General features: G+C 43.6%; 2 protein-coding genes across 2 annotated transcripts; one reads left to right on the forward strand and one right to left on the reverse strand.

The window, feature by feature from the left end:
* Positions 1-971: 971 nt before the first annotated feature.
* On the forward strand, positions 972-8437 carry NTMT1 (N-terminal Xaa-Pro-Lys N-methyltransferase 1). Its single transcript, XM_070758637.1, has 4 exons — positions 972-1070; positions 3966-4195; positions 5384-5636; positions 7638-8437. The coding sequence occupies exons 2-4, from the start codon at positions 4031-4033 to the stop codon at positions 7892-7894; spliced, it is 675 nt and encodes a 224-aa protein (XP_070614738.1). The 5' UTR covers positions 972-1070; positions 3966-4030; the 3' UTR covers positions 7895-8437.
* A 1039-nt stretch (positions 8438-9476) lies between these two features.
* Positions 9477-21205, reverse strand: ASB6 (ankyrin repeat and SOCS box containing 6). The gene is made up of 7 exons (XM_070758636.1): positions 20875-21205; positions 17338-17527; positions 16003-16184; positions 13444-13550; positions 12449-12557; positions 11451-11537; positions 9477-10499 (listed from the first exon to the last, which is right to left on the reverse strand). Exons 2-7 carry the CDS (start codon positions 17448-17450, stop codon positions 9826-9828), a joined length of 1272 nt encoding a protein of 423 aa, XP_070614737.1. The 5' UTR covers positions 17451-17527; positions 20875-21205; the 3' UTR covers positions 9477-9825.
* Positions 21206-25071: the final 3866 nt, after the last annotated feature.

A 25071-nucleotide genomic window follows, 5' to 3' on the forward strand; every position in this document is an offset into this window, starting at 1 on the left:
TAGATATTAGTTCCTTTTTCTTGACTTTTTCTTGTTGCTGTTATTGTAATTTTATAGTGTTGTAAACCCCGAGTCCTTTGGAATTGGGCTGCATAGAAGTCTAAATAGATAGATAGATAGATAGATAGATAGATAGATAGATAGATAGATAGATAGATAGATAGATAGATAGATAGATAGATAGATATAGCTAAATAAATAAATAGCTAAATAAATAGATAGCTAGATAGCTAGATAGAGGTGGGTGATCTGATAAAGAGATAGAAAAAGAGATATGATATGATATATAAGATAAATATATATACAGTATATATAGAGAGATGGGTGATATGATAGATAGATAGGTATATAGATTGTATGCCCCCGAGTCTACGGAGAGGGACGGCATATAAATCTAATAAATAATAATAATAATAATAATAATAATAATAATAATAATAATAATAATAATAATATCATAAACATAATACCCCCACTGCGCCCCCCCCCGGGGGGCAGCAGCCCATTCCTGGCTAGCTAAAGGGAAGCCACCTCCAAAGGCTCCCTCGCCATCTACTCATTCAGTATGAGAAAACAGCAGCGTGGGAAGGGGCCATGGAGGTCAGCTAGTCCAACCCCCTCCGGCCTGCGCCCAAGCCAGCTTCCCGGTGCCCAAACCAACTTCTTGGCCCCCCCGCGCTTGGAAGAAGGGGGATCCCCAGCCTTCCTCCTCTACTGTCCAACCGAGCGCGCCCGGTCTTCCCGGGCTGAAGGATGCGCGCAATCCCGGCGGCGCGGCCCTTTGTGATGCCGGCGAGGGGCTGTTGCGCGCCCGGCCAGCCGCGATCCGTGCGCTCGGGGGCTCCCTCCCTTCCTCTTCCTCCGGGGGCGGCGAAGGAAATTGCGTGGCCGCGGAGGAGGAGACGGGCTGGTCCAATGCGCAACGGCCGGGGCGCGCCGGAGAGGAGGGATCCCGCGCAGGCGGAGCGCCGGGCCGGAGGAGGCGCCGGGCCAAGCGGCCAGGGCAGCGCGGAGAAAGGAGCGGGGGCGGCTCCCCGTGCCCCCCACCCCGCTCGGCCCCTCTGAGGCCGGTGAGTTTCCCACGCCCGGGATGCGACCAAGGGTCCCTTTGGGGAGCGAAGGAACTAGGGCGCATCGAGGCGCCTCTGCCTGCCCCCACGTGGCTGCGGGCGCTGGGAGGGAGGGGGCGCGGAGGGTCCCCCCGTTGTCCTGGTCTCCGCAGTTGGGGACCCCCCTTCTTCTCTCCTCCCCCCTTTACCCTCCTAAATTGGGGTCCGATTTGGATCCGGTTTTGGAGAACCGGTCTCCAACAACTACTACTACTATTATTATTATTTACTAGATTTGTAGGATGGAAGGAAACAAGATGAGAAAGAGGAAGAAAAGATGAGAGATGGAGGGATAGAAAGAGAGGACAGGCAGACAACAGATAGGGGAAGAGAAAAAAGGATGGAAGAAAGGATTATTGTTGTTGTTGTTGTTGTTATTATTATTATTATTATTATTATTAATTATTATTATTTTCAGATCAAATTCAAATGGTCAGTGTTAGGCCAGGATCTTTAACCATTTGAATTTGATCTTAAATTATTATTATTATTATTATTATTATTATTATTATTATTATTATCATCATCATTATCATTATTATTATTATTATCGATAATAATAATAATAATAATAATAATAATAATAATAATATCACATAGTCCCAGATGCTTGGGAAGAGTTGGAAGGGACCTTGGAGGTCATCTAGTCCAGCCGCCCCGAGTCTTAGGAGAGGGGCGGCATACAAATCCAAATAATAAATAAAAATAAATAAACCCCTTGCTTAGGCAGGAAACCGTACACTACTTCAGACAGATGGTTATCCAACATCTTCTTAAAAACTTCCAGTGTTGGAGCATTCAAAACTTCTGGAGGCAACTTCTGTTCCAGTGATCAGCCATTCTGACTGTCAGGAAATTTCTCCTTAGTTCTGAGTTGCTTCTCTCCTTGTTTAGTTTCCACCCATTGCTTCTTGTTCTACCCTCAGGTGCTTTGGAGAATAGCTGGACTCCCTCTTCTTTGTGGCAATAACCCCTGAGATATTGGAAGACTCTGCTATCCTGTCTCTCCTGGTCCTTCTTGTCATTAAACTAGATATTTACCCAGGTCCTGCCACCGTTCTTTGTATGTTTTAGGATATGGTATAGGATCGCCTGCTGGATCAGGGGGCTGGACCAGAAAACCTCCTGAGGTCCCTCTGATTTGTTGGCCAGCAACAAATGAGTGCTTCATAGGTGTTGTTAAAACGTTACATCTCTTTAACTTTACGCATTGTGTGAGCGCTGTCTGTTGTGGTGTCCCAACCAATGTTCCCTCTAATTTTATTTCCCTGTGGGCAGAAAAATATAGTGTCTGAGCGTCACATTTTCATGCCTAAGCACCTGGATTTTTTTCACAGATGCCACCCAAGACCACTTGTTTGTAATTATTTGGGGCTCGGTGCTGGGGCAGAATAAGGTCCCTTCCCACTGCGTTATTCTGGCTGCCTACTTATTGACATCACTAGCAGACAAAGATTCCAACTGAAGTTAGCATGATCAATAATTTAAAGCACAGAAGACTACAAGTAGGCAAACTCAGATCAAGCATCCCGATTTGTTAACCTGGCTTGTTAATTGCTTGTTTGCAGGACTCTGAAATTCATTGTGGGCTTGTAGGGAAAGGGTGTTGGCTCGGCCCTCAGCCTGTTTCTATAATTGGGCACAGAATGGGGCCTCTCCCAAGGGATGTATATATTTAGTCCCCAAGGCCCATCCATCTTGGTCGCACGTATTTGGCCAGTTACAAACACGGCCTGCAATTTGTAAACAGTTCGTCGCCAAAGTTCCCCATAAGCCCCAGCTTTCACACCTCCTCCTCTCCTCTGCAAAATTCCCTTCTTAGAGTTACGCAGGAATCCGGATTCAAAGAAACAAAATGTGATTTGCAGAGCTTCAATTACATTTCATTCAGCCCTAACGGGTTTTAAAAGCAGGTTAAATTCCTGATTTTTTTTGGGGGGGGGGGGGAACAGATCAATCCATGGTTATTAAGCAGGGCATGGCGTGTTTCAGCTATTTCGGTAGGCGGTAGGGAAAGCAAGTAGGATGCTTGGCTGCATAGCTAGAGGTATAACAAGCAGGAAGAGGGAGATTATGATCCCGCTATATAGAGCGCTGGTGAGACCACATTTGGAATAATACTGTGTCCAGTTCTGGAGACCTCACCTACAGAAAGATATGGACAAAATTGAACGGGTCCAAAGACGGGCTACAAGAATGGTGGAAGGTCTTAAGCACAAAACGTATCAGGAAAAACTTAATGAACTCCATCTGTCTAGTCTGGAGGACAGAAGGAAAAGGGGGGACATGATCGAAACATTTAAATATGTCAAAGGGTTAAATAAGGTCCAGGAGGGAAGTGTTTTTAATAGGAAAGTGAACACAAGAACAAGGGGACACAATCTGAAGTTAGTTGGGGGAAAGATCAGAAGCAACATGAGAAAATATTATTTCACTGAAAGAGTAGTAGATCCTTGGAACAAACTTCCAGCAGATGTGTTTGATCAATCCACAGTAACTGAATGTAAACCTGCCTGGGATAAACATAGATCCATTGTAAGATAAAATACAGGAAATAGTATAAGTGCAGACTAGATGGACCACGTTTTTTTCTGCCATCAATCTTCTAGGTTTCTCTGTTTCAATGGGGACTGAGCACCCCAATTAAGCTCTGCTGATCGGATGACCTGTCACAAAGATTTGATTGACGGAGTGACTTCCGACACTTTGAGACATGAGTGTGAATACTGTGGCTGAGTAGTGGTGGGGGGTTTTGGCGCCTAAAACAGGAAGAAGTTGCATTTTATGCCGCTTTGAAATGAATTGGGCTGTTTGTCTTTTTTTAAAAACCCTTTCTCCTGCTTTCCTTTAAAAAAGGGGGGAAACCCACCGAAAAGCAGAAACCCGCCTCACTTCTCTTTCGGAAGCCAAAAGCCACAAACATGGCGAGTGAAGAAGTGGTGGAAGATGAGCTGGAATTCTACTCCAAGGCCGAAAAATATTGGAGAGACATCCCCCCCACTGTGGATGGGATGCTGGGGGGCTACGGGCATATTTCCAGTATCGACATCAGCAGCTCCAGAAAGTTTTTACACAGGTTTTTAAGGGTGAGCAGATTTTTTTTTGGGTGGGGGGAGAAGGGACAGACCCTGGGCTGGCCTGTGGCCCCTCCCTCCTCCTATTTCTCTTTCTGTCTCTTTTTTTACATTCCCTTTTTTCTATTTCCTCTCTCTCTGTCTCCCTCTCCCTCTAATTCAGTGGTTCTCAACCTTTCTAATCATGCGACCCCTCAATATAGTTGCTTGTGTTGTGGTGACCCCCAACCATAAGTCTGGCGCCAATTCTCCCAACAGAACTTTAAGCTGATTGGCAGGAAGGTCAGAGGGACACGCCCACTGTGAGCGCCTGATTGGTCGGATTGTAAAAATACGTCCCAAGGCGCCAGACTAGAAGCTTTAGTTCCTAACACCAGGGGAAACTTATCTTTTGCCATGGTCTTAGGTGACCCCTGTGAAACGGTTATCCCGACCCCCAGGTTGAGAACCACTGGTCTAATTTATATATTTTTTTCATTCTCTCTTATTTCTATTTCCTCTCTTTCCCTTTCTCTCTGCCTGCCTGCCCACCTGCCTTCCATTTAGGTCCTGTAAACTGCACGAGTCAAAAAGAGGGTGGGGAAAATATTTACTGACCCCTCGTATCCTGGACATAAACTGTTTCAACTCCTACCCTCAAAATGTTGCTACAGAGCACCGCACACCAAGACAACACAAGAACAGTTTTTCCCCAAACGCCATCACTCTGCTAAACAAATAATTCCCTCAACGCTGTCAAAACTATTTACTAAGTCTGCACTACAATTTCTACTAGATTTTTCTCATCCTTCCTATCACCCATTTTCTCCAACTTATGACTGTATGACTGTAACTTGCTTGTGTCCTTGAGAAATTTAATATTGTTTCTTCATTGCTTACTTGACCCCTATGACAATCATTAAGTGTTGTACCACATGATTCTTGACAGATGTATCTTTTCTTTTATGGACACTGAGAGCATCTGCACCAAAGACAAATTCCTTGTGTGTCCAATCACACTTGACCAAATGAAGAATTCTCATCTAGTTTATTCTATTGTCTAATATTACTCTATTCTATACTCTGTTCTATTCTCTTACACATCCACATAGAATTCCCTAAGGAAGATTTTCCCCGTTTCTCCTCCTCCTCCTCTCTCTCTCTCCCCACACCAAGTTTCTAGCCCTCATGGGATTGTTTTTTGGGTTTTTTTGCATCTAGGACGGGCCAAACAGGACCGGCACAGCCTTGGCCTTAGACTGTGGTGCCGGCATCGGACGGATCACGAAGCGTCTGTTACTGCCTCTTTTCAAATCCGTGGACATGGTAGACGTGACGGAAGATTTTTTGAACAAAGCCAGGACCTACCTCGGGACTGAAGGCCAACGAGTCCGGAATTATTTCTGTTGTGGGTTGCAAGACTTCAGCCCGGAGCCTAACACTTACGACGTTATTTGGATACAGTGGGTAATCGGTCAGTGTCACTCGCGGAAGGAATCGCAATTCCCAACCAGATAAGAGACAGCATAGCCCAGAGCTCCATAATGGGCAGAGAAAGAGGCTCCCAAGTTTCTCAGGGTGTAAAAGAAACGGAGGGAGATTTGTACCTTCAGACTTGCAAGGTTCTGTTAATGCAGCTTTAGAGAACAATGAGATAAGAGATTGCATAGCCCAGAGCTGCATAATGGACAGAGAAACAGGTTCAGGAAGGAACTCTCCCGAATTTCTCAGGCTGGAAAAGAGACAGTGGGAGATTTTCACCTTTAGACTTGCAAGGTTAGAAACATAGAAGATTGACGGCACAAAAAGACCTCCTGGTCCATCTCATCTGCCCTTTTTCCTGCATTTTATCTTAGGATGGATCTATGTTTATCCCAGGCAGGTTTCAATTCAGTTCCTTTCTGGATTCTTCCTTCCTTCTCTTCCTTTCTTCCTTCTCTTCTCTTCTTTCCTTCTTTTTCTTTCTTTCCTTCCTTCCTCATTCATAGAAACGTAGAAGATTGATGGCAGAAAAAGACCTCATGGTCCCTTCTACTATTTCCTGTATTTTATCATAGGATGGATCTATGTTTATCCCGGGCATGTTTCAATTCAGTTCCTGTGGATTCTTCCTTCTTTCTCTTCCTTTCTTCCTTCTCTTCTTTCCTTCTTTTTCTTTCCTTCCTTCCTTCTTTCCTTCCTCCCTTCCTTCCTTCCTCATTCATAGAAACGTAGAAGATTGACGGCAGAAAAAGACCTCATGGTCCCTTCTACTATTTCCTGTATTTTATCTTAGGATGGATCTATGTTTATCCCAGGCATGTTTCAATTCAGTGACTGTGGATTTACCAACCATCTCTGATGGAACTTTGTTCCAAGCATTCACTACTCCTTCAGTCAAATAATATTTTCTCCCGTTGCTTCTGATCTTTCCCCCAACTGACCTCAGATTGTGCCCCCTTGTTCTTGTCTTCACTTCCCTATAAAAAACACTTCCCTCCTGAACCTTATTCAACCCTTTAACGCAGAGGTCTTGGCAAGTTTAAGACTTGTGGACTTCAACTCCCAGAATTCTCTAGACAGCTATGCTGGATCACTGCTTAACGTATTGAAATGTTTCGATCCTGTCCCCCCTTTCCCTTCTGTCCTCCAGACTAGACAGATGGAGTCCATGAAGTCTTTCCTGATCAGTTTGATGCTTAAGACCTTCCACCATTTTTGTAGCCCGTCTTTGGACCCGTTCAGTTTGATCTTTTTGTAGGTGAGGTCTCCGGAACTGGACACAGTATTATTCCAAATGAGGTCTCATCAGCGCTCTATACAGCGGGGTCACAATATCCCTCTTCCTGCTTGTTACACCTCTAGCTATGCAGCCAAGCCTTCTACTCTAGTCTTCAGAGAGGGGCAGCATACAAATCTAATGGATTATTATTAAATTATTATTATTACTTGCTTTCCCTACCGCCTGACTGCACTGTTCCCCCATTTGGAGACTGTCAGAAATCATGACCCCTAAATCCTTCTCTTCTGAAGTTTTTGCTAGCACAGAACTTCCAATGCAATACTCAGATAGAAACATAGAAACATAGAAGACAGACGGCAGAAAAAGACCTCATGGTCCATCTAGTCTGCCCTTATACTATTTTCTGTATTTTATCTTAGGATGGATCTATGTTTATCCCAGGCCTGTTTACATTCAGTTCCTCTGGATTTATCTACCACGTCTGCTGGAAGTTTGTTCCAAGGATCTACTACTCTTTCAGTCAAATAATATTTTCTCACGTTGCTTTTGATCTTTCCCCCAACTTTGAGGATTGAGGATTCCTTTTGCCCAAGTGCATTATTTTACATTTGAAAGCGTTAGACTGCAGTTTCCATGGCTTTAATCACTTATATTTTGCCTTGACAAATAGACCCCCCAGTTTACAGAATTTTGTCTAGCAAGACTGCCCCCCCCCCGAATCTCATGTGGCCCCGTTTCTCTTTCCCCCAACAGGTCACCTGACGGATGAACACCTGTTGCACTTCCTGCAAAGGTGTCGCCTGGGACTCCGCCCCAACGGCATCATCGTCATCAAGGACAACATGGCCCAAGAAGGGGTCATCATGGACGAAGTGGACAGTAGCCTCTGCCGGGACCTGGAAGTGGTCTGTAAGATCATCCATCAGGCCGGCCTCAATCTTCTGGCTCAAGAGAAACAGGATAATTTTCCCGATGAGATCTATCACGTCTATACCTTAGCCATGAGGTGAAGAGAGGTTCAGGAAGCGTTTCCTGTGGTGCTTCGGGACAAACCACGGTTACCAGAGGTCCGGGAAGACGGGCAAACAGATCGAGATCAGCTGCTGGGGGAGGGGGCGTCTCAAGAGATGGGGAGCAGGGAGGGAAATAAGGTTTTTGTGTCCCTGGGGGGCAAAAACACCGGGACAGGGGGAAGTAAAGGTAAGCCTAATTGTAGTGTCCGATGTTGGTTTGTTATGATGGTTTGGGGAAAACAAAAGTTCCAAAACAACACATCTTGTAACGGCGCAGGCAGGTTGCCGAATTGAATGGTTAGAATCTGCCTTCGTGGCTTGTTCCGAGTTTTCTTTTGCTCCTACACACCTTTCAGCCAAAATGCAACAACAACAACAACAATAATAATAATTCCCCAGATTTTGGGTTTAAGAATCATCCTGTGTTTCCAAGTGATCTGGAATGAAAACAGGAGGAAAACAGGATGAGGCGGGGGAGGGGGGGGGGAAACCCAAGGTGCATTTTGCTGCTTTGCAAATAAAAAAAAAACCCCACCCCAACATTTTGGTTTTCTTAAAATTCACGGCCGGTTAGAACGATAGAACAGCATCAAGAATTGCGGTCCATGAATTGGGTATCTTAAAAACTGGGCAAAGCGCCGGAAGGCAGGACAAGAAACCATGGATGGAAACTAATCAAGGAGAGAAGCAACCGGGAACTCGTAAAACAGGGCAACACTCGCTTTCCAACTGTCTTGCTGGACAACATAAATTTGGGGCTCAATCGTCGTTAGTTAAGGACTCTCTGTTTGTAAAGTCAATGGGGAAGACAGCGGGATGTCAGAAATGATAACTACACAACGGTGGCCACATGGGATTTGGCTAACAATGGCAATTTAAGATTCCTGAAACTACCAGTATAAGTGACTGAACGCATATTTATTTATTTATTTATTTATTTATTATTTATTCAATCACCATATTTTCCGGAGTATAAGACGCACCTTAGTTTTTTGGGATGAAAATAGGGAAAAGTTGCCTACCAGGTAATTCATCTGGCTCGTGTCCTTATTCTGATCAGAATCAGCACATTATTTTATCCCCTGGTTAAGGGCTTTTAAAAAACTTTATTTGGAGAGAGTAACGATGAAAGAGCTTGCAAGCTGGTAAGAGTTGGGAACATCGTTAGCACCTGGAAAGAAACATTTGGAGCAAGTAGAGCAATGGAAAAAACCCTGGAAAGAGGGCTGGAAAAACATTCTTCGGAGAGAGTAACAATGAAAGAGCTTGCAAGCTGGTAAGAGCTGGGAACATCGTTGGCACCTAGTTAGGGCTGGGTGGAAAAAAAGTTACATTCAGAGTATAAGACGCACCCAAATTATCAGCCTCTTTTGGAGAGGGAAAAAGGGGAGTCTTATACTCCAAAAAATACAGTAATTAGATTTATATGCCACTCCTTTCTGAGGACTCGTGATATGGTATGACTCGCTTGGCAACAAAGACTTCCCAGCCCCAATGAATCGTTACTAAGCGAGGACTACCTGTAGTAAGATTTATCACAAAACCGGAACCATGTTTTATCCAGAGCACGACAACCATGTAGAGAGTGTAGTGTGCATTCTTTTAATCAGCTGTTGGCATTCTCATCTCAACCCTGGATGTTCGGAAGGGCCCCAACATAAGCCGACACAACCTCACAATCCTTTGGCACAAGAGGGACAAATTCTTCCGCAACACCACAAATTTCCCCACCGATTCAGCTGCCCTGGAGGTGTGATTCCGTTGTCCCCACCCGACGTACCCACCAGCAGCAGAAGGCACGACATATACACCATGTCATTGTAGAACAATGAACGGAGATCTTGCCATTCGCGCGCCGGTCTGCGTAGCAGCAAAGAAATCCGGGACAGCAAAATTTCCAAGGTCCACTTCTCGTCCTCCAGAAGAGGTCACGCCTGCTCCAGAGACGCGCTCGGATCTATGAGGAGGTATCTCTTTAAGCGGTTGGGCAGAGGGAGGGCCTTGACTTTGACGTCTACGGGCCACGGCTGGAGAAACTGCCGCAGGTAGACACGGCAGAGGTGTTTCAAGGTCGGCGGCGTGTTCTCCAGCTGCTTCAGTTTGCCGAAAAGCGCCTGGATCTTCTCTTGGTGGTACCGGCAATGGCTCAGATCGATCTGGAAGTTGCTGGGCAGCTTGACCACTGGGCCACTGGCCATCATGAGCTCCAAGGCCGTCTCGGCTTTCTGCAGCAAGTCGATGGAGAAGCTGTCGTCTTCGGATTCGCTGAGGTGGGAACACAGGCGCTCGAAAATGATGTCGAAGCCGGACCAGCAGGTGGGACCGTGGAGGGAGCAGCTGTGCGAAGCGCCCGACTCGAGGAGGAAGCGCAGGAGCGGGAAATGGAGCCGGAAGCTCTTGAGGCAGAGGTGGGTGAGGGACTCGTAATGCGGGCACTCGCTGGGGTTGGCGCCGTGGGCCATCAGGAGCCGCGTGGCCTGGAAGCAAAAGCGGTGGATCATCTTGGCTTCCTCGGCGTCGCTGCCCACGGTCTCGCCCAGCAGGAAGATGATGAAGGTGAAAACGGTGTCGCCGTCTTTGGTGGTGGCTTTGACGTCGGCCCCTGGAGAGGTAGGGGGGTAAGAAAAAAGGGAGGTTTATTGCATTGGATGGGCTGCAGGATACTGCCAATCAAGAGCTTGCAAATTAAAACATTTGCTCTATCTACGTTTTTAGATCCCTGAGCCCTACAGCATTGGGCAGCATAGGAAAAGAGATTGGTCCAATTGAAGGGGTCCAAAGACGGGCTACAAAAATGGTGGAAGGTCTTAAGCATAAAACCGATCAGGAAAGACTGTATGGTCTGGAGGACAGAAGGGAAAGGGGGACATGGCTTATGATCCCACCAGTTCTTTGCCACTGGGAAACGGTAGTTCCGGCACAAGTTCCAGTGGATCATCTGTGCCACAGCATCGTGTCTATGCTTGTAGTCAGTCTGTGCGATCGTTTTGCAGCAGCTGAGTATGTGATCGATTGTTTCATCTGTTTCTTTACAGAGTCTGCACTTTGGATCGTCTGTTGATTTTTCAATTCTGGCTTTGACAGCATTTGTTCTAATGGCCTGTTCTTGTGCCGCCAGTATTAGTCCTCCTGTCTCCTTTTTGAGTGTTCCACTTGTAAGCCATGACCAGGTCTTTATTAATAATAATAATAATAATAATTAATAATAATAATTAATAATAATAAATAAATAAAGGAGCCGGGGTGGCGCAGCAGGTAGAGTGCTATACTGCAGGCCACTGAAGCTGACTGTAGATCTGTAGGTCAGCGGTTCAAATCTCATCACTGGCTCAAGGTTGACTCAGCCTTCCGTCCTTCCGAGGTGGGTAAAATGAAGACCCGGATTGTGGGGGCAATAGCCTAGCTCTGTTAAAAAGTGCTATTGCTAACGTGTTGTAAGCCGCCCTGAGTCTAAGGAGAAGGGCGGCATAAAAATCAAATAAATAAATATTATTATTATTATTATTATTATTATTATTATTATTATTATTATAGGATGCGTGGGTCAACTCACCTCCCTCCAATAAAAGGCGAATGTTTTCAATGTTGTGGATTTGAACCCCATCGCTGCTGGCCAGCGCATGTAGCAAAGCAGTTTTTCCTGAAGAGAAAAGAGAGAGGGGGATTAGAGGAAGAGGAGGGAAGAGGAGAAATGCAAAAAGACAATTCCATGCTTCCTCAAATCTGCAGAGCATCCTTCTTCAAGTGCCCAGAATTCTTAGCCATGTTTCAATGCCAGGTGGGGAATTCTGGGAGATGAACCCCTGGCTTTTGAAGGAGTGATCCCAGATGCCGCCGCTGGAATTGAACTCCTGTGGTTTAATGAAACCAGAGAGGAAAAAAGTAGATCCACTAGTGTTCAGGAGCATATGGTTTTCAAGGATACACATACGCAAAAGAAATGTGGAATCCTAGCAGAGGATGAGTAATGGTTCAGTGGTAGAAATCAGATACATTAAAGCATATAAAATAGTGTTTACTTTAGCAAATATCGTAATCGAGTTAAATTGTCCATTCACAGTCAAATAGGTCAATAACTCTCAATACATGAACAATACAAGCCTTAATAGCTTACAAATACATAAACTTATCATTGAACATGCAGTTCTTACTACAGCCGTCACAATGAATCAGCAATACCAAGCAGAGAAATAACAGAGAGAGAATCGTGCTTCTGGCTCCCTCTTGTGGCCATCTCCAACACTAACTCTTAAAGCTATAGTGATTCCATACATACAAGCATTCATTGTTAGCTTTTTTATATACTGCACAAAAAAATAAAAGGAACATTCAAAGAACCCATCCTAGATCTGAATGAATGAAATATTCTCATTTAATACTTTGTTCTGTACAAAAGTTGAATGTGCACAACAGCAGGTGAACTTGACTGTCAATCCGTGTTGCTTCCTAAGGGGACAGTTTGATTTCACAGAAGTTGGATTGACTTGGAGTTCTATTGTGTTGTTTAAGTGCCAAACCCAAACTCTTATGTACATAGTATCGACAACTCACCGTGTTTATCAGCAGCGTTGATATTGGCCCCGAGTTCTAGGAGACGCCGCAGGCAAGGCAAACGTTCTGGCTCTTCGCTGGCTAGATCCAGAGGACTACTTTCATGAATCTGAAGACAATTTGGGGAGGGGGATATTAAGAGTCCTCTTTCTTTGGACCTGAAATCCATACTTTTCCATTAAATTTACTCCTTTCTAAAACGTTTCCCATGCAGACACGCCCGTCCCAGTTATTAAACCTTGGAAGGAATGCCTTGAGCTGAACTTTGACCCCCTGGGCTGCTAACAAGCGGACTAAATACTACCGTATTTATCAGAGTATAAGACGCACCCGTCCCCTCCCTAAAAGAGGTTGAAAATTCAGATGTGTGTGATGCTCTGTAGCTTTTTTTGAAGCTGTCCCCCCCATCCCTAACAGTTCTATCGGGAAATTTCTCCTTAGTTCAAAGTTGCTTCTCTGTTTCTTTAGTTTCCACCCATTGCTTCTTGTTCTAACCTCAGGTGCTTTGGAGAATAGTTTGACTCCCTCTTCTTTGTGGCAATAACCCCTGAGATATTGGAAGGCTGCTATCCTGTCTCCCCTGGTCCTTCTTTTCATTCAACTAGCCAGGCCCAGTTCCTGCAACCGTTCTTCGTATGTTTTAGCCTCCAGTCCCCTGATCCTCTTTGTGGCTCTTCTCTGCACTTTTCCCAGAGTCTCAACGTCCTTTTTGCATCGTGGCGACCAAAACTGAATGCAGTATTCCAAGTGTGGCCTTACCAAGTGGTTAATTGTTCTAATTGTCAGGAAATTTCTCCTTAGTTCTAAGTTACTTCTCTCCTTGTTTAGTTTCCACCCATTGCTTCATGTTCTACCCTCAAGGGCTTTGGGAGAATAGCCTGACTCCTTCTTCTTTGTGGCAATAACCCCTGAGATATTGGAAGGCTGCTATCCTGTCTCCCCTGGTCCTTCTTTTCATTCAACTAGCCATTCTCCAGATTTGGCTGGCTACTCACCCGGTCTCTACGGTTGATATCTGCGCCCCGTTGCACCAGCAGCTCAACCATGTCGGGCTGGTTTCGTAGCACCGCGATGTGCAAGGCTGTGTAATAGGTGACGGGATCTGTATCAAAGGTAGAAACTTTCCATCAGGAAACATTCCAGGCCAAGACCCCCGAGCGAAGCTCTTCCCTTGTTCATTGGGAGGTTTGTAATCTCTAAATTAATTAATTTATTTTATTCATTGGATTTGTATGCTGCCCTTCTCCGTGGATGCGGGGCGGCTCACAACATGTCAACAGCGGCTCACAACATGTCAACAATAAAACAGTGTACAAAATACAATTGGATCCAATTAATATAAATAGTTTAAAGCATTATCAAAGCTGAATATCAAAAACCAAAAACCAAACATACTGGGCATTCAATGGCCAGAGGCTGGGACCTAATGACCCCAAGCCTGGCGGCATAAATAGGTTTTCAAATTCTTATGAAAGGCAAGGAAGGTTGGAGCAGTGTGAATCTCCGGGGGGAGCTGATTCCAGAGGGCCGGGGCCACCACAAAGAAGGCTCTCCCGCTAGGTCCTGCCACATGACATTGTCTAGTTGATGTTTCATGACCTGACTAGGTAACATCCTCAGGGCTAGAAGCAGACCCCACTCCCTCCTAACCCTGAGGTTGTTACCTAGATGGCTCGTGAAACGTTGGCAAGGAAACCCCGCAAGTTCAGAGCTGCTGTATTTAAACAGGGAGCAAGTCACACTCCTTAGTCCCGATGATATAACCTTGCTAGGTCATGAAATGTCTGCGGAGTCTTCGGAGAGGGGCGGCATACAAATCTAATAAATTATTATTATTATTATTATTATTATTATTATTATTAAATAAAGAAGCTCATTGAGCATATAAGGATCTTTCTTACTAACTACTTACTATTTTGTTTGTTTATACTGCTATGCTGCCCTTCTCGAAGCAACTCAGGGCGGTGTACAATATTGTAAACACAAACAATATATCTGCTGTTGTTGTGAGCCGCCCCGAGTCTTCGGAGAGGGGCGGCATACAAATCTAATAATCTAATAAAACTAAACTAAACTAATTATAAAAAAAAAACCCAGATGTACCAAGTTAGCAAAGATTCTAAAAAAAAACCCCATGTACACTCATCCACACCCATCCCATTCAATCATTCACAAACATTAGTCATTATTATTATTCTGCCTTGGAATGAGGCTGCGCTTCCCTCCCAACGACAACCATGCAAGGTAGGCCGGTCCAAAAGGCAAGTTTCCAGGCGGCTGGGGGGGGGGGGTGTTTGGTGGGTTTAAGAACCCTAATCTCCCCCCCCGTTTCTGAAAGAAAGACCTGCCGTCCTACTCTACAAGGCTGGTGTTGCAAGAGCTGGCAAGAAGAGAGCCTACCGTTGAGCACTGTCCCCCCGCAATAGGAAAGCCAGCAGGGGAAGAAACAGCCGGCCCCCCGCTTCCTCCCCATTGCCCCCCCAAAATCAAGGACCCTTGAAAAAACCAGATGGACAGCCTCGCAGGGAAACCGCCATGTTGCCCCAGAAACAGTTGTCTGGCATGATGTCACCTGTAGGAAGAGCTTGAAACAGGAGGCGGAGCCTTTGCAGTTCTTAGCTGGGCATGACAACTAAGGGGCGGGGCCTGTGGGTGAAAGGGGCAGGACTAGAGGCCAAGAGAAGAAACGCAGGTACAGTGGTACCTCTACTTGGGAACCAGGTTTTAAGTAGAAAAGTTTGTAAGAAGCAGCAATTTTTCCCATAGGAATCAATGTAAAAGCAAATAAGGCGTTCGACTGGGGAAACCACAGGGAGGGTGGAGGCCCTGTTTCCTCCCAGGAGATTCCTAGAGAGGTCCCATGGAGCCTTCTGCCCACCTTTTCTGGCCCTGTTTCCTCCCAGGAGATTCCTGGAGAGGCCCCACGGAGGCTTCTCTCTGCCTTTTCCGGTTACAGTTTCGGAGGCTGGGGTTTGTAAGAGGAAAATGGTTCTTGAGAAGAGGCAAAAAAAATCTTGAACACCCGGTTCTTATCTAGAAGAGTTCGTAAGTAGAGGCGTTTGTAGGTAGAGGTACCACTGTACAATAGATTATTTAGCGACCAAAGTTTTTTAAAAAATGACTAAGAACCCAAACCTTCAGACTTAACGGCGTCCCCAGGAATCAAAATTCAGATTGATTCACACTTATTGTGGCCTCCTAGGGTCATGCAATCTATGGCCCTTTTGCGATGGTCTGTCAGCAGAGAGGTTTTACTTAACTATAAAAATGGGGGCAAGACTCAATAACAGTAATAAATGGTTACTGGTACAATTGGTTGGATCAGAAAAAAACCATAGAAACCTAGAAGATTGAGGGCAGAAAAAGACCTCCTGGTCCATCTAGTTTGCCCTTGTACTATTTCCTGTCTTTTATCTTAGGATGGATCTATGTTTATCCCAGGCAGGTTTACATTCAGACATGGTGGATTTCTATGTTTCTATGAAATAAAATAATAAAATAAAATATAAAATAAACCAAGGCAAAAGAGGGGAGGGGAGGAAGCCAAGCCTGACCTTCGAAGGTGATGTCCGCCCCATTTCGCAAGAGGACTTCAGCCACTGGAACCAGCCCAAGCTCCGAGACCTTCAGCAATGTGTAACTTACACCTTCTTGGTAGAAAGCCGAATGGGATTCGCTTTCCAGGAGCTTCTGGAGGACGAGGAATTTGCTGTGGTCTTCGGCCGCCGACCTGGAGCTTTTCAAAATAAAGACTAGATCAGTGGGTCTCAACCTTTCTAATGCCACGAGTTGCTCATGTTGTGGTGACCCCCAACCATAAGTCTAGCGCCAATTCTCCCAACAGAGCTCAAAGCCGATTGGCAGGAAGGTCAGAGGGACACGCCCACTGTGAACGCCTGATTGGTCGGAGTGTAAAACTATGTTCCATGGCACCAAAAGAGAAGCTTTACTTCCTAAGATCAGGGGAAATTTGTCTTTAACCTTGGTCTTAGGCGACTCCTGTGAAACAGTCGTTTGACCCCCAGGTGGAGAACCACTGGACTAGATGAATACGAGAGACAAGCATAGCCGGATTTCACAATCTTCCTATTACACAAATAAAGAGCCCGTTTTGGAAAACATGGACGAGAAATAGACGGACAGACAGACAGACAGATACATCGATAGATACATAGATATAAATGATAGATAGATAGATGGATAGACAGACAGACAAACAGGTGAGAGAGAGAGAGGATGGATGGATGGATGGATGGATGGATAGAGATAAAAGATGAGAGAAATGATGGATAGATGGACAGATGGACGGACGGACAGACAGATGAGAGAGAGAGATTAGATAGATAGATAGGCAGACAGACAGACAGACAGACAGACAGACATAGACATATACAAACCAACATGAGAACACATAGCTCTTACTACACACGGTAATTCTTACAATTCTCTCCCAAGAGAGCTGCTGCTGGCTCCCTCTTGTGGTTTACTGCTGCATCGCCAGCTCTTAAAGCTACCATGTACTAAATCCTGCAAACGTACATTGTTGGTTTGGTTTACATATTGTAACACCCAACCAGGTTATGCACACAGCATTAACAGTACCAACTATTTATGCACATTAACACTCACCATCTTAAAAGTAATAAAGAAGGGAAATAAATAAGCAAACTATTTTTTTTAACCTAGAATGATGATAATGATAATAATAATAATAACAACAAAACAATAATAATAATAATAATAATAATAATAATAATAATAATAATAATTTATTAGATTTGTATGCCGCCCCTCTCCGAAGACTTGGGGCAGCTCACAACAATAATAAAGGCATGATGTGGAAAGCATCACCCCCCACCCTCCAGTTCTTCGTCCTTATGGCTGCTTACCTCTCTGGCAACTCCGGATGTTCAGGGTCTTGTAACCCCAGAGATTCCAAGATCGCATCGACTAAAGGCTGATATTCGAAGATGATTCTACGGAAGCCATGAAGAAACGGCATTCTTTTCGATAATCATCCAAAAAGGACGCCCCTCACGCCCAGCCTAAGGTTTGCTTCACTCCACTCTTCTCCTCGGCCTGTTTCAAAAATCAAAGCATACGGATTTTAATTCATAAAATAAATAGGAATAGAAACATAGAAGATTGACGGCAGAAAAAGACCTCATGGTCCATCTACTCTTCCCTTATATTTTATCTTAGGATGGATCTATGTTTATCCCAGGCATGTTTAAATTCAGTGACTGGATTTACCAACCACGTCTGCTGGAAGTTTGTGCCAAGCATCTACTACTCTTTCAGTCAAATATTATTTTCTCATGTTGGTTTTGATCTTTCTCCCAACTAACTTCAGATTATGCCCCCTTGTTCTTGGGTTCACTTTCCTGTTAAAAACACTTCCCTCCTGAACCCTATTTAACCCTTTAACATATTTAAATGTTTCGATCGTGTCCCCCCCTTTTCCTTCTGTCCTCCAGACTATACAGATTGAGTTCATGAAGTCTTTCCTGATACGTTTTATGCTTCAGAGCTTCCACCATTCTTGTAGCCCGTCTTTGGACCCATTCAATTTTGTGAAGAGCCTACGAGATCTCAGGAAGGGGACGGCTCGAATCGACCTCACCAACCTTCGCCAGGTGCACACTGCAACTTTGGCAGGTAAGAAACTCCTTCCGATGATGCAGTGTTTGGGGACCCAAGTTGGGAACTGATCCCCTCCCTCCCAGGCTAAAACCGTCCATGGACTTTCAGGAAAGATGTAGACAAAAGTGAAATACAACCTAGTTCCTTCAGCTCCATCCCGAAGACCTTTCAAGCAAAGATGGAGGTCATGCTGTCCAGTTCCAGAGGAATTCTTGGGGGTGCCGTCTACGCAGGAGAACCCAAGATCATCTCAATGTGGGTTGTGGATCCTAACATCTCCTAACGCTGGAGGTCAAAACGTTGACCAGATTTGTGGTGCAGAAGATAATATCTCATGTTCCTAGTGGTTGCCTCCCCCCACCAAGAATTCTTTGACTCAACTGCCACCTCCAGAATGTGAGAATGGTTTTGCTGGAACAGACCAAATTTCCAGGCAGGGAGGGGTGTAGAGACCCTTGGCAAGTCACCTAGGTGAGTCTCACTTTCCTGCTAAAAACACTTCCCTCCTGAACCTTATTTAACCTTTTCACATATTTAAATGTTTCGATCATGTTCCCCCCTTTTCCTTCTGTCCTCCAGACTCTACAGATGGAGTTCATGAAGTCTTTCCTGATACGTTTTATGCTTAAGACCTTCCACCATTCTTGTAGCCCGTCTTTGGACCCGTTCAATTTTGTCAATATCTTTTTGTAGGTGAGGTCTCCAGAACTGAGCACAGTATTATTCCAAATGGGGTCTCACCAGCGCTCTATACAGCGGGATCACAATCTCCCTCTTCCTGCTTGTTATACCTCTAGCTATGCAGCCAAGCATCCTACTCGCTTTCCCTACCACCTGACCGCACTGTTCCCCTATTTTGAGACTGTCGGAAATCACGACCTCTCAATCCTTCTCTTCTGAAGTCTTTGCTAACACACAACTACCAATACAATACTCAGATTGAGGATTCCTTTTCCCCAAGTGCATTATTTTACACTTGGAAACATTTACATTTAGTTCATAACAAGCATCCACCATAAGGTAATAAGTTCAAATCATTAGTTTTTGGTGTTGACAGGTACTCATAAATGCCTTAAATCAGGATTTCAGGATTGCAGAAGGATTTAAGGGAGACTCTTTGGCTACTAGTTCTCTCTCTCTCTATAGTGTGTGTGTGTGTGTGTGTGTGTGTATATATATATATATATATATATATATATATATATATATATATATATATATATATATATGAACATTGAACTTTTGCACCAAGGTTTCCCATCACCCTCCCCTTTTATACTATCAGTAATGATAAGCTATGCATAGAAGTATTTAATACGTTGCTGGAGATATTCTTGTCTCCCTCACATTCTTCTTACCCTCGCGTATAATATGGGGTCCACAATATCCCCCTCCTCATCTGACTCAAACAGTACCACAGCTGGGGGTTCTGCAGTCTCTGGAGGTTCCCCAGGCCCTAACTCTCCCTCACTCCCACTTTCCGATTCCTCTGGTAAACACACTGGCCTACGATACCCAGATGGACCTGGCTCATCCTCCTCAAAGTCCATGATCAAAGGAGCCGGATGCGAGCCAACCACAACATAAACCATGGTTATATTTTCTTTCCTTTTTAAAAAAGGTCTCCCACCCACCTACCCACAAGAAACTCACGATAACAACTGCGGCAACATAATAAGGCAGCTGCTTCCAACCAGGGAGATTGGTGGAGGCCCCGCTATTATGATTTTTAGAGAAAAACTTTGCAAAATAGATTATCTTTGCCTGCAGGAGGAGGGTGGAGAGAGAGGCTAATCGAAAAAGCCAGTTGGGCTGGTGAGGACTAGATACATTAAATTAACAGAGTGGCAAGCAACCCTCAAACAGTGAAGAGGAAACAAAGCAAATTGCAACAACCACCAAAAACAAAACAACAGCCCTGTTTTCAGGAATGAACAAATAAAACTCAATGGCAACTCCAAGAGTAAATAAACCAACTTGTAGCAGATGATCTCCAAAAAGAATAAATTTTCTGCCTCTTTGGGGCAGGCTGTTTCTTCTCCCTTCTTATGCAATGTTATTATTATTAATTGTCATTATTGATATTATTTCCTGGTGAATACAGACTTTATGCATGTCCTTTATTTTAAAAAAAGGCACAAAAACACTTCCTGGGGAATAATCTTGGTTTAACATATTAAAATTCTACTTTCTCCACCTTACGCAGCTATTTAAGACGGATTTAAAAGCTGGTTACTTGAGAGTAACCAGCCATGGCTTCCCTAAAGCTTTTATTTTTCTCGTTTCGTCCTCCGCAAACTTCTTCCTTCCTTCCTTCCTTCCCCCCTCTCTCATTCCTTTATTCCTTCCTTCCCCTCTCTCCTTCCTTCCTTCCTTCCCCCTCTCTCCTTCCTTCCTTCCCCCCTCTCTCCTTCCTTCCCCTCTCTCTCCTTCCTTCCATCCATCCATCCTTCTCCATTCTCCTTCCTTCCTCCCTTCCTTCCCCTCTCTCTCCTTCCTTCCATCCATCCTTCCCCTATTCTCCCTCCCTCCCTTCCTTCCTCTCTCTTTCTCTCTCTAGCGCTTCCTCCTCCGTTTTATTCCCTCCCGTTTGCAGAAAAACAGCTAAGCGGGATGGGGGAGGAATGGTGGATATTTTTCACTTGGCCAATTTTAGCCAAACCTCCTAAAATAGAATTTTTTTTTTTAAAAAAATGACTTTATCCGGTGTCTGCAAAGCCCAATTTCTCTCTTTGCACATTTCCCTCCCCGCCGCCCCGTGACAAAAATGTGTTTATACGCACCGTCTCGGATCACAAAAAACCTTCCGCAATTGATCTTTGCACTTCTGAAAACAAACCATTCACACACGGGTTTGTCTTCTTTCCCCCCCCCCCCTCCTTTCTTTCTTTCTCTCTCTCTCTTTTTTTTTGCATCCGGGAAAATGCAGGAAGCGGAAGAGAGAGAGAGAGACAAAAAAAAAAAGGCAACACAGCTTTCGGTTGCAAAATTGCGGAAAGAACCTTGGTCTGGTTTTATAATGTGCTTTTTTTTTTGCCCTCTGCAGGTTGGAGAGAGATTTCTGCCTGCTTGGAAAAACATCCGAGTTGCAGGTTCAAACGGCCTCTAGAGGGCGCGCTTGGCCGGGAATATTTTTTTTTAAATATGAGGGGGTTTTTAAAAAAAAAACTTTTTTTAAAAGTTGATTTTAAGCTTTTTTAAAAAATAATTTTGTTATTGATTTTACAATATAAAACACACGCACAACATATAACAAGTGCACAGTGATTGTGCCCACTGCCAGACAATAATTCATACCCTACCACCAATTGGGGGTGTTTCTTGTATAAACCATTTTAACCCAAGAGCAAAATATCTATTTACATATTATAAAGTGATTCCAATTTGTTTCTTATAGCTTGGTCTCGGATTCTATTCGCCACGTGCCCTCTTACCTTGTCCCATCGTCCCACCAGTTGTCGCAAATCAGTTTCACTGACCAAATTCATCCTTTTTTCCATAATCTCAAAATGAATGTGGTCCACCACATTCATACCCGTACCAATTTTGCATTGTCCATTTTGTCGCAAAGTTGATTTTAAGCTTAAGATTTTTATTTAACTTTTTTTTTTGAAAAAAGTTTTTTTCCCCCTCCTCCACCTCCATAACATAAAAAAAGAAAGAATACATCCCATGGACCTTCAATAAGAATCAATATACAAATATTTATCACTTTAAAAAAAACCCAAGTTGCACTCCAGTTTTAATTTTAATTTTATTACTTAACTCATCTCGATCTTCCCTCTCTCCACTCCCCTCTTTCTATCTCAGGTGGCTATTCCACCTACAGTACCTGCCTTCTTACACCTTCTGTGAGAAGGAAGGTGTAAGAAGGTAAGATTTTTATTTAACATTTATGTAGCCAGGTGGACAATGCAGAACTAAGTGGTGACATTATGGCCCAGTAGCCCTGTATTTGAAGGGCTGCTACAAACAAGGAGGGGGTCAAATTCCTATTCTATTCTATTCTATTCTATTCTATTCCTATTCTATTCTGTTCTACTCTACTTTACTCTGTTCTGCTCTGCTTATTCTATTCTATTCTATTCTTCTGTTCTGTTCTACTCTACTTTACTCTGTTCTGCTCTGCTTATTCTATTCTATTCTATTCTATTCTTCTGTTCTGTTCTATTCTACTCTACTCTACTCTATTCTGCTCTGCTTATTCTATTCTATTCTATTCTTCTGTTCTGTTCTACTCTACACTATTCTGCTCTGCTTATTCTATTCTATTCTATTCTTCTGTTCTGTTCTACTCTATTCTATTCTACTCTATTCTGCTTTGCTTATTCTATTCTACACTACTCTATTCTGCTCTGCTCTGCTTATTCTATTCTATTCTACTCTATTCTGCTCTGCTCTGCTTATTCTATTCTATTCTATTCCATCCCATCGCATCCCATCCCATCCTATTCTATAGATTTCTCGATATAGCCTCTTTTCTCCTGATTTAGATTTGGCCTTGAAAAATCCTTCCACAATCAAAAATGGAGCCAAGTTTAGCAACCGTCCAACTGGGCAGAGGAAAACGCTTGGAGAATTTTTTCCGAGCAACGCTGGCTGTTGAATGATTGCAATGCTTTTGGGGAGTGCCTGAGGGGGGGGGAAGGGGGGGCCTTTGGGGACACTCCGTCCTCCCCCTCCCCCTTAGCCATTTCTTATCTTGAGAAATTAATCTGCCCTTTGACACAGCCCGCAGAGGCTTCCCCCTTTTCAAAAACCTCACTGTTATTCTGGGCCATCTGTTTGCAATTTATAAATTCTAGTCGAAGTTGACTTTATTAGCTTTCCCCTCTTGGAGAGGGGTTCGCCTCTCCCCCCCCCCCGCCCAACCCACCCCCCTTTGATCCCTTGTGTCTCGCTCGGCAAAAATTTGCCAAATTCCCCGGGACCAATCTTTCCTCTCTCTCTCTCTCTCTTTCTCTCTCTCTCTCCCATCTTCCTCAACATCCATCATTTAACCGACCTAATTCTTACAATCAAGTGAAATCTGATTTTGCAAATGTCACTGCCAGGATGCGTTTTGATTACTGCTAAACGAAAGCATAGAAACCTAGAAACCTAGAAGATTGACAGTAGAAAAAGACCTCCTGGTCCATCTAGTCTGCCCTTATACTATTTCCTGTATTTGATCTTAGGTTGGATCTATGTTTATCCCAGGCAGGTTTCAATTCAATTCCTGCGGATTCTTCCTTCCTTCCTTCCTTCTCTTCCTTCTCTTCCTTCCTTCCTTCCTTCTCTGTCTTTCCTTCCTTCTTCATTCATAGAAACATAGAAGATTGACGGCAGAAAAAGACCTCCTGGTCCATCTAGTCTGCCCTTATACTATTTCCTGTATTTGATCTTAGGTTGGATCTATGTTTATCCCAGGCAGGTTTCAATTCAGTTCCTGTGGATTGACCAACCACATCTGCTGGAAGTTTGTTCCAAGCATCTACTCCTCTTTCAGTCAAATAATATTTTATCCTGTTGCTTCTGATCTTTTCCCCAACTAACCTCAGATTGTGCACCCCTTGTTCTTGGGTTCACTTTCCTATTAATTTATATGTCTGTAAGTGTTTGCTTATATGTTTGTCTTTGTTATTTTTAATATATATATATATATATATATATATATATATATATATATATATATATATATATATATATATATATATATATATTTAATAAAAAATATTTTAACAAGAAAATCAAGGTATAAACCATGATTGGTATTCGTATATACGATAATAAAGAAGAAGGTGTAAATCTTGAAAAAAACTAAACTAGATGAAATTTTATTTGGCCAGATGAACATAGGACAAAAAAAAAGTGTACAGTGTTCCCTTGATTTTCGCGGGTTCGAACTTCGCGGAACGTCTATACCACGGTTTTTCAAAAATATTAATTAAAAAATACTTCGTGGTTTTCCCCCCTACACCACGGTTTTTCCCGCCCGATGACATCATATCTCATCGCCAAACATTCGTCTGCCTTTAATAAATATTTTTTTTAATAAACAAACATGGTGAGTAATAATCTAAATGGTTGCTAAGGGAATGGGAAATTGTAATTTAGGGGTTTAAAGTGTTAAGGGAAGGCTTGGGATACTGTCCATAGCCAACAGTGGTGTATTTACTTCCGCATCTCTACTTCGCGGAAATTCGACTTTTGCGGGCGGTCTCGGAACGCATCCCCCGCGGAAATTGAAGGAACACTGTATAGCTATTTCTTGTCTATCGATTTAGAATTTGAGCAAGTTAAAGATACAATGATAAAATGTATGGAGAATATAGGATAGACAATAGACATAGATAAATGGCAACGAATTTGGGAAAGAAATTATAAAATGTCAATATCAACAATGTGACATTTATTTATACAGGTAATCCTGGAGTTACAGACTACAACTGAGCCCAAAATTTATTTATTTGTTTGTTTGTTTGTTTGTTTGTTTGTTTGTTCGTTCGTTCGTTCGTTCTTCATTCATTCATTCAATTTTTATGCCACCCTTCTCCTTAGACTCAGGGTGGCTTACAACATGTTAGCAATAGCACTTTTTAGCAGAGTCAGCCTATTGCCCCCCACAAACCGGGTCCTTCATTTGACCCACCTCGGAAGGATGGAAGGTTGAGTCCACCTTGAGCCGATGATGAGATTTGAACCGCTGACTTTCAGATCCAGCAGTCAGTTTCGGTGGCCTGCAGTACAGCCCTCTATCTGCTGCGCCACCCCGGCTCATAAAATTTCTGTTGGGAAGTGAAAACAGTTGTTAAGTGAATGTTGTTGTTGTTGTTGTTGTTATTATTATTATTATTATTATTATTATTAATTTATTAGATTTGTATGCTGCCCTTCTCCGTAGAATGTTGCCCTATTTTTACAAGTGTTCTTGCCAGAGTTGTTAAGGGAACCACTGGAGTGGTTTAAGATTTATTTATTATTTATTTATTTATTATTTG

Source organism: Erythrolamprus reginae, chromosome 8 (genome assembly GCF_031021105.1).
Source record: "Erythrolamprus reginae isolate rEryReg1 chromosome 8, rEryReg1.hap1, whole genome shotgun sequence".
NCBI lineage: Eukaryota > Metazoa > Chordata > Lepidosauria > Squamata > Dipsadidae > Erythrolamprus > Erythrolamprus reginae.

What these genes read in the sequence shown, in the direction of transcription:
- NTMT1 (XM_070758637.1), top strand. Translation starts at nt 4,031, where the DNA reads ATGGCGAGTGAAGAAGTGGTGGAAGATGAGCTGGAATTCTACTCCAAG. An exon ending in TTTTACACAGGTTTTTAAGG is followed by an intron (nt 4,196 to 5,383) that starts GTGAGCAGATTT and finishes TTTTGCATCTAG; the next exon opens with GACGGGCCAAACAGGACCGG. An exon ending in TTGGATACAGTGGGTAATCG is followed by an intron (nt 5,637 to 7,637) that starts GTCAGTGTCACT and finishes TTCCCCCAACAG; the next exon opens with GTCACCTGACGGATGAACAC.
- ASB6 (XM_070758636.1), bottom strand. Translation starts at nt 17,450, where the DNA reads ATGCCGTTTCTTCATGGCTTCCGTAGAATCATCTTCGAATATCAGCCT. An exon ending in CATCCGGAGTTGCCAGAGAG is followed by an intron (nt 16,185 to 17,337) that starts GTAAGCAGCCAT and finishes TATTTTGAAAAG; the next exon opens with CTCCAGGTCGGCGGCCGAAG. An exon ending in CAACGCTGCTGATAAACACG is followed by an intron (nt 11,538 to 12,448) that starts GTGAGTTGTCGA and finishes TTTTCTCTTCAG; the next exon opens with GAAAAACTGCTTTGCTACAT.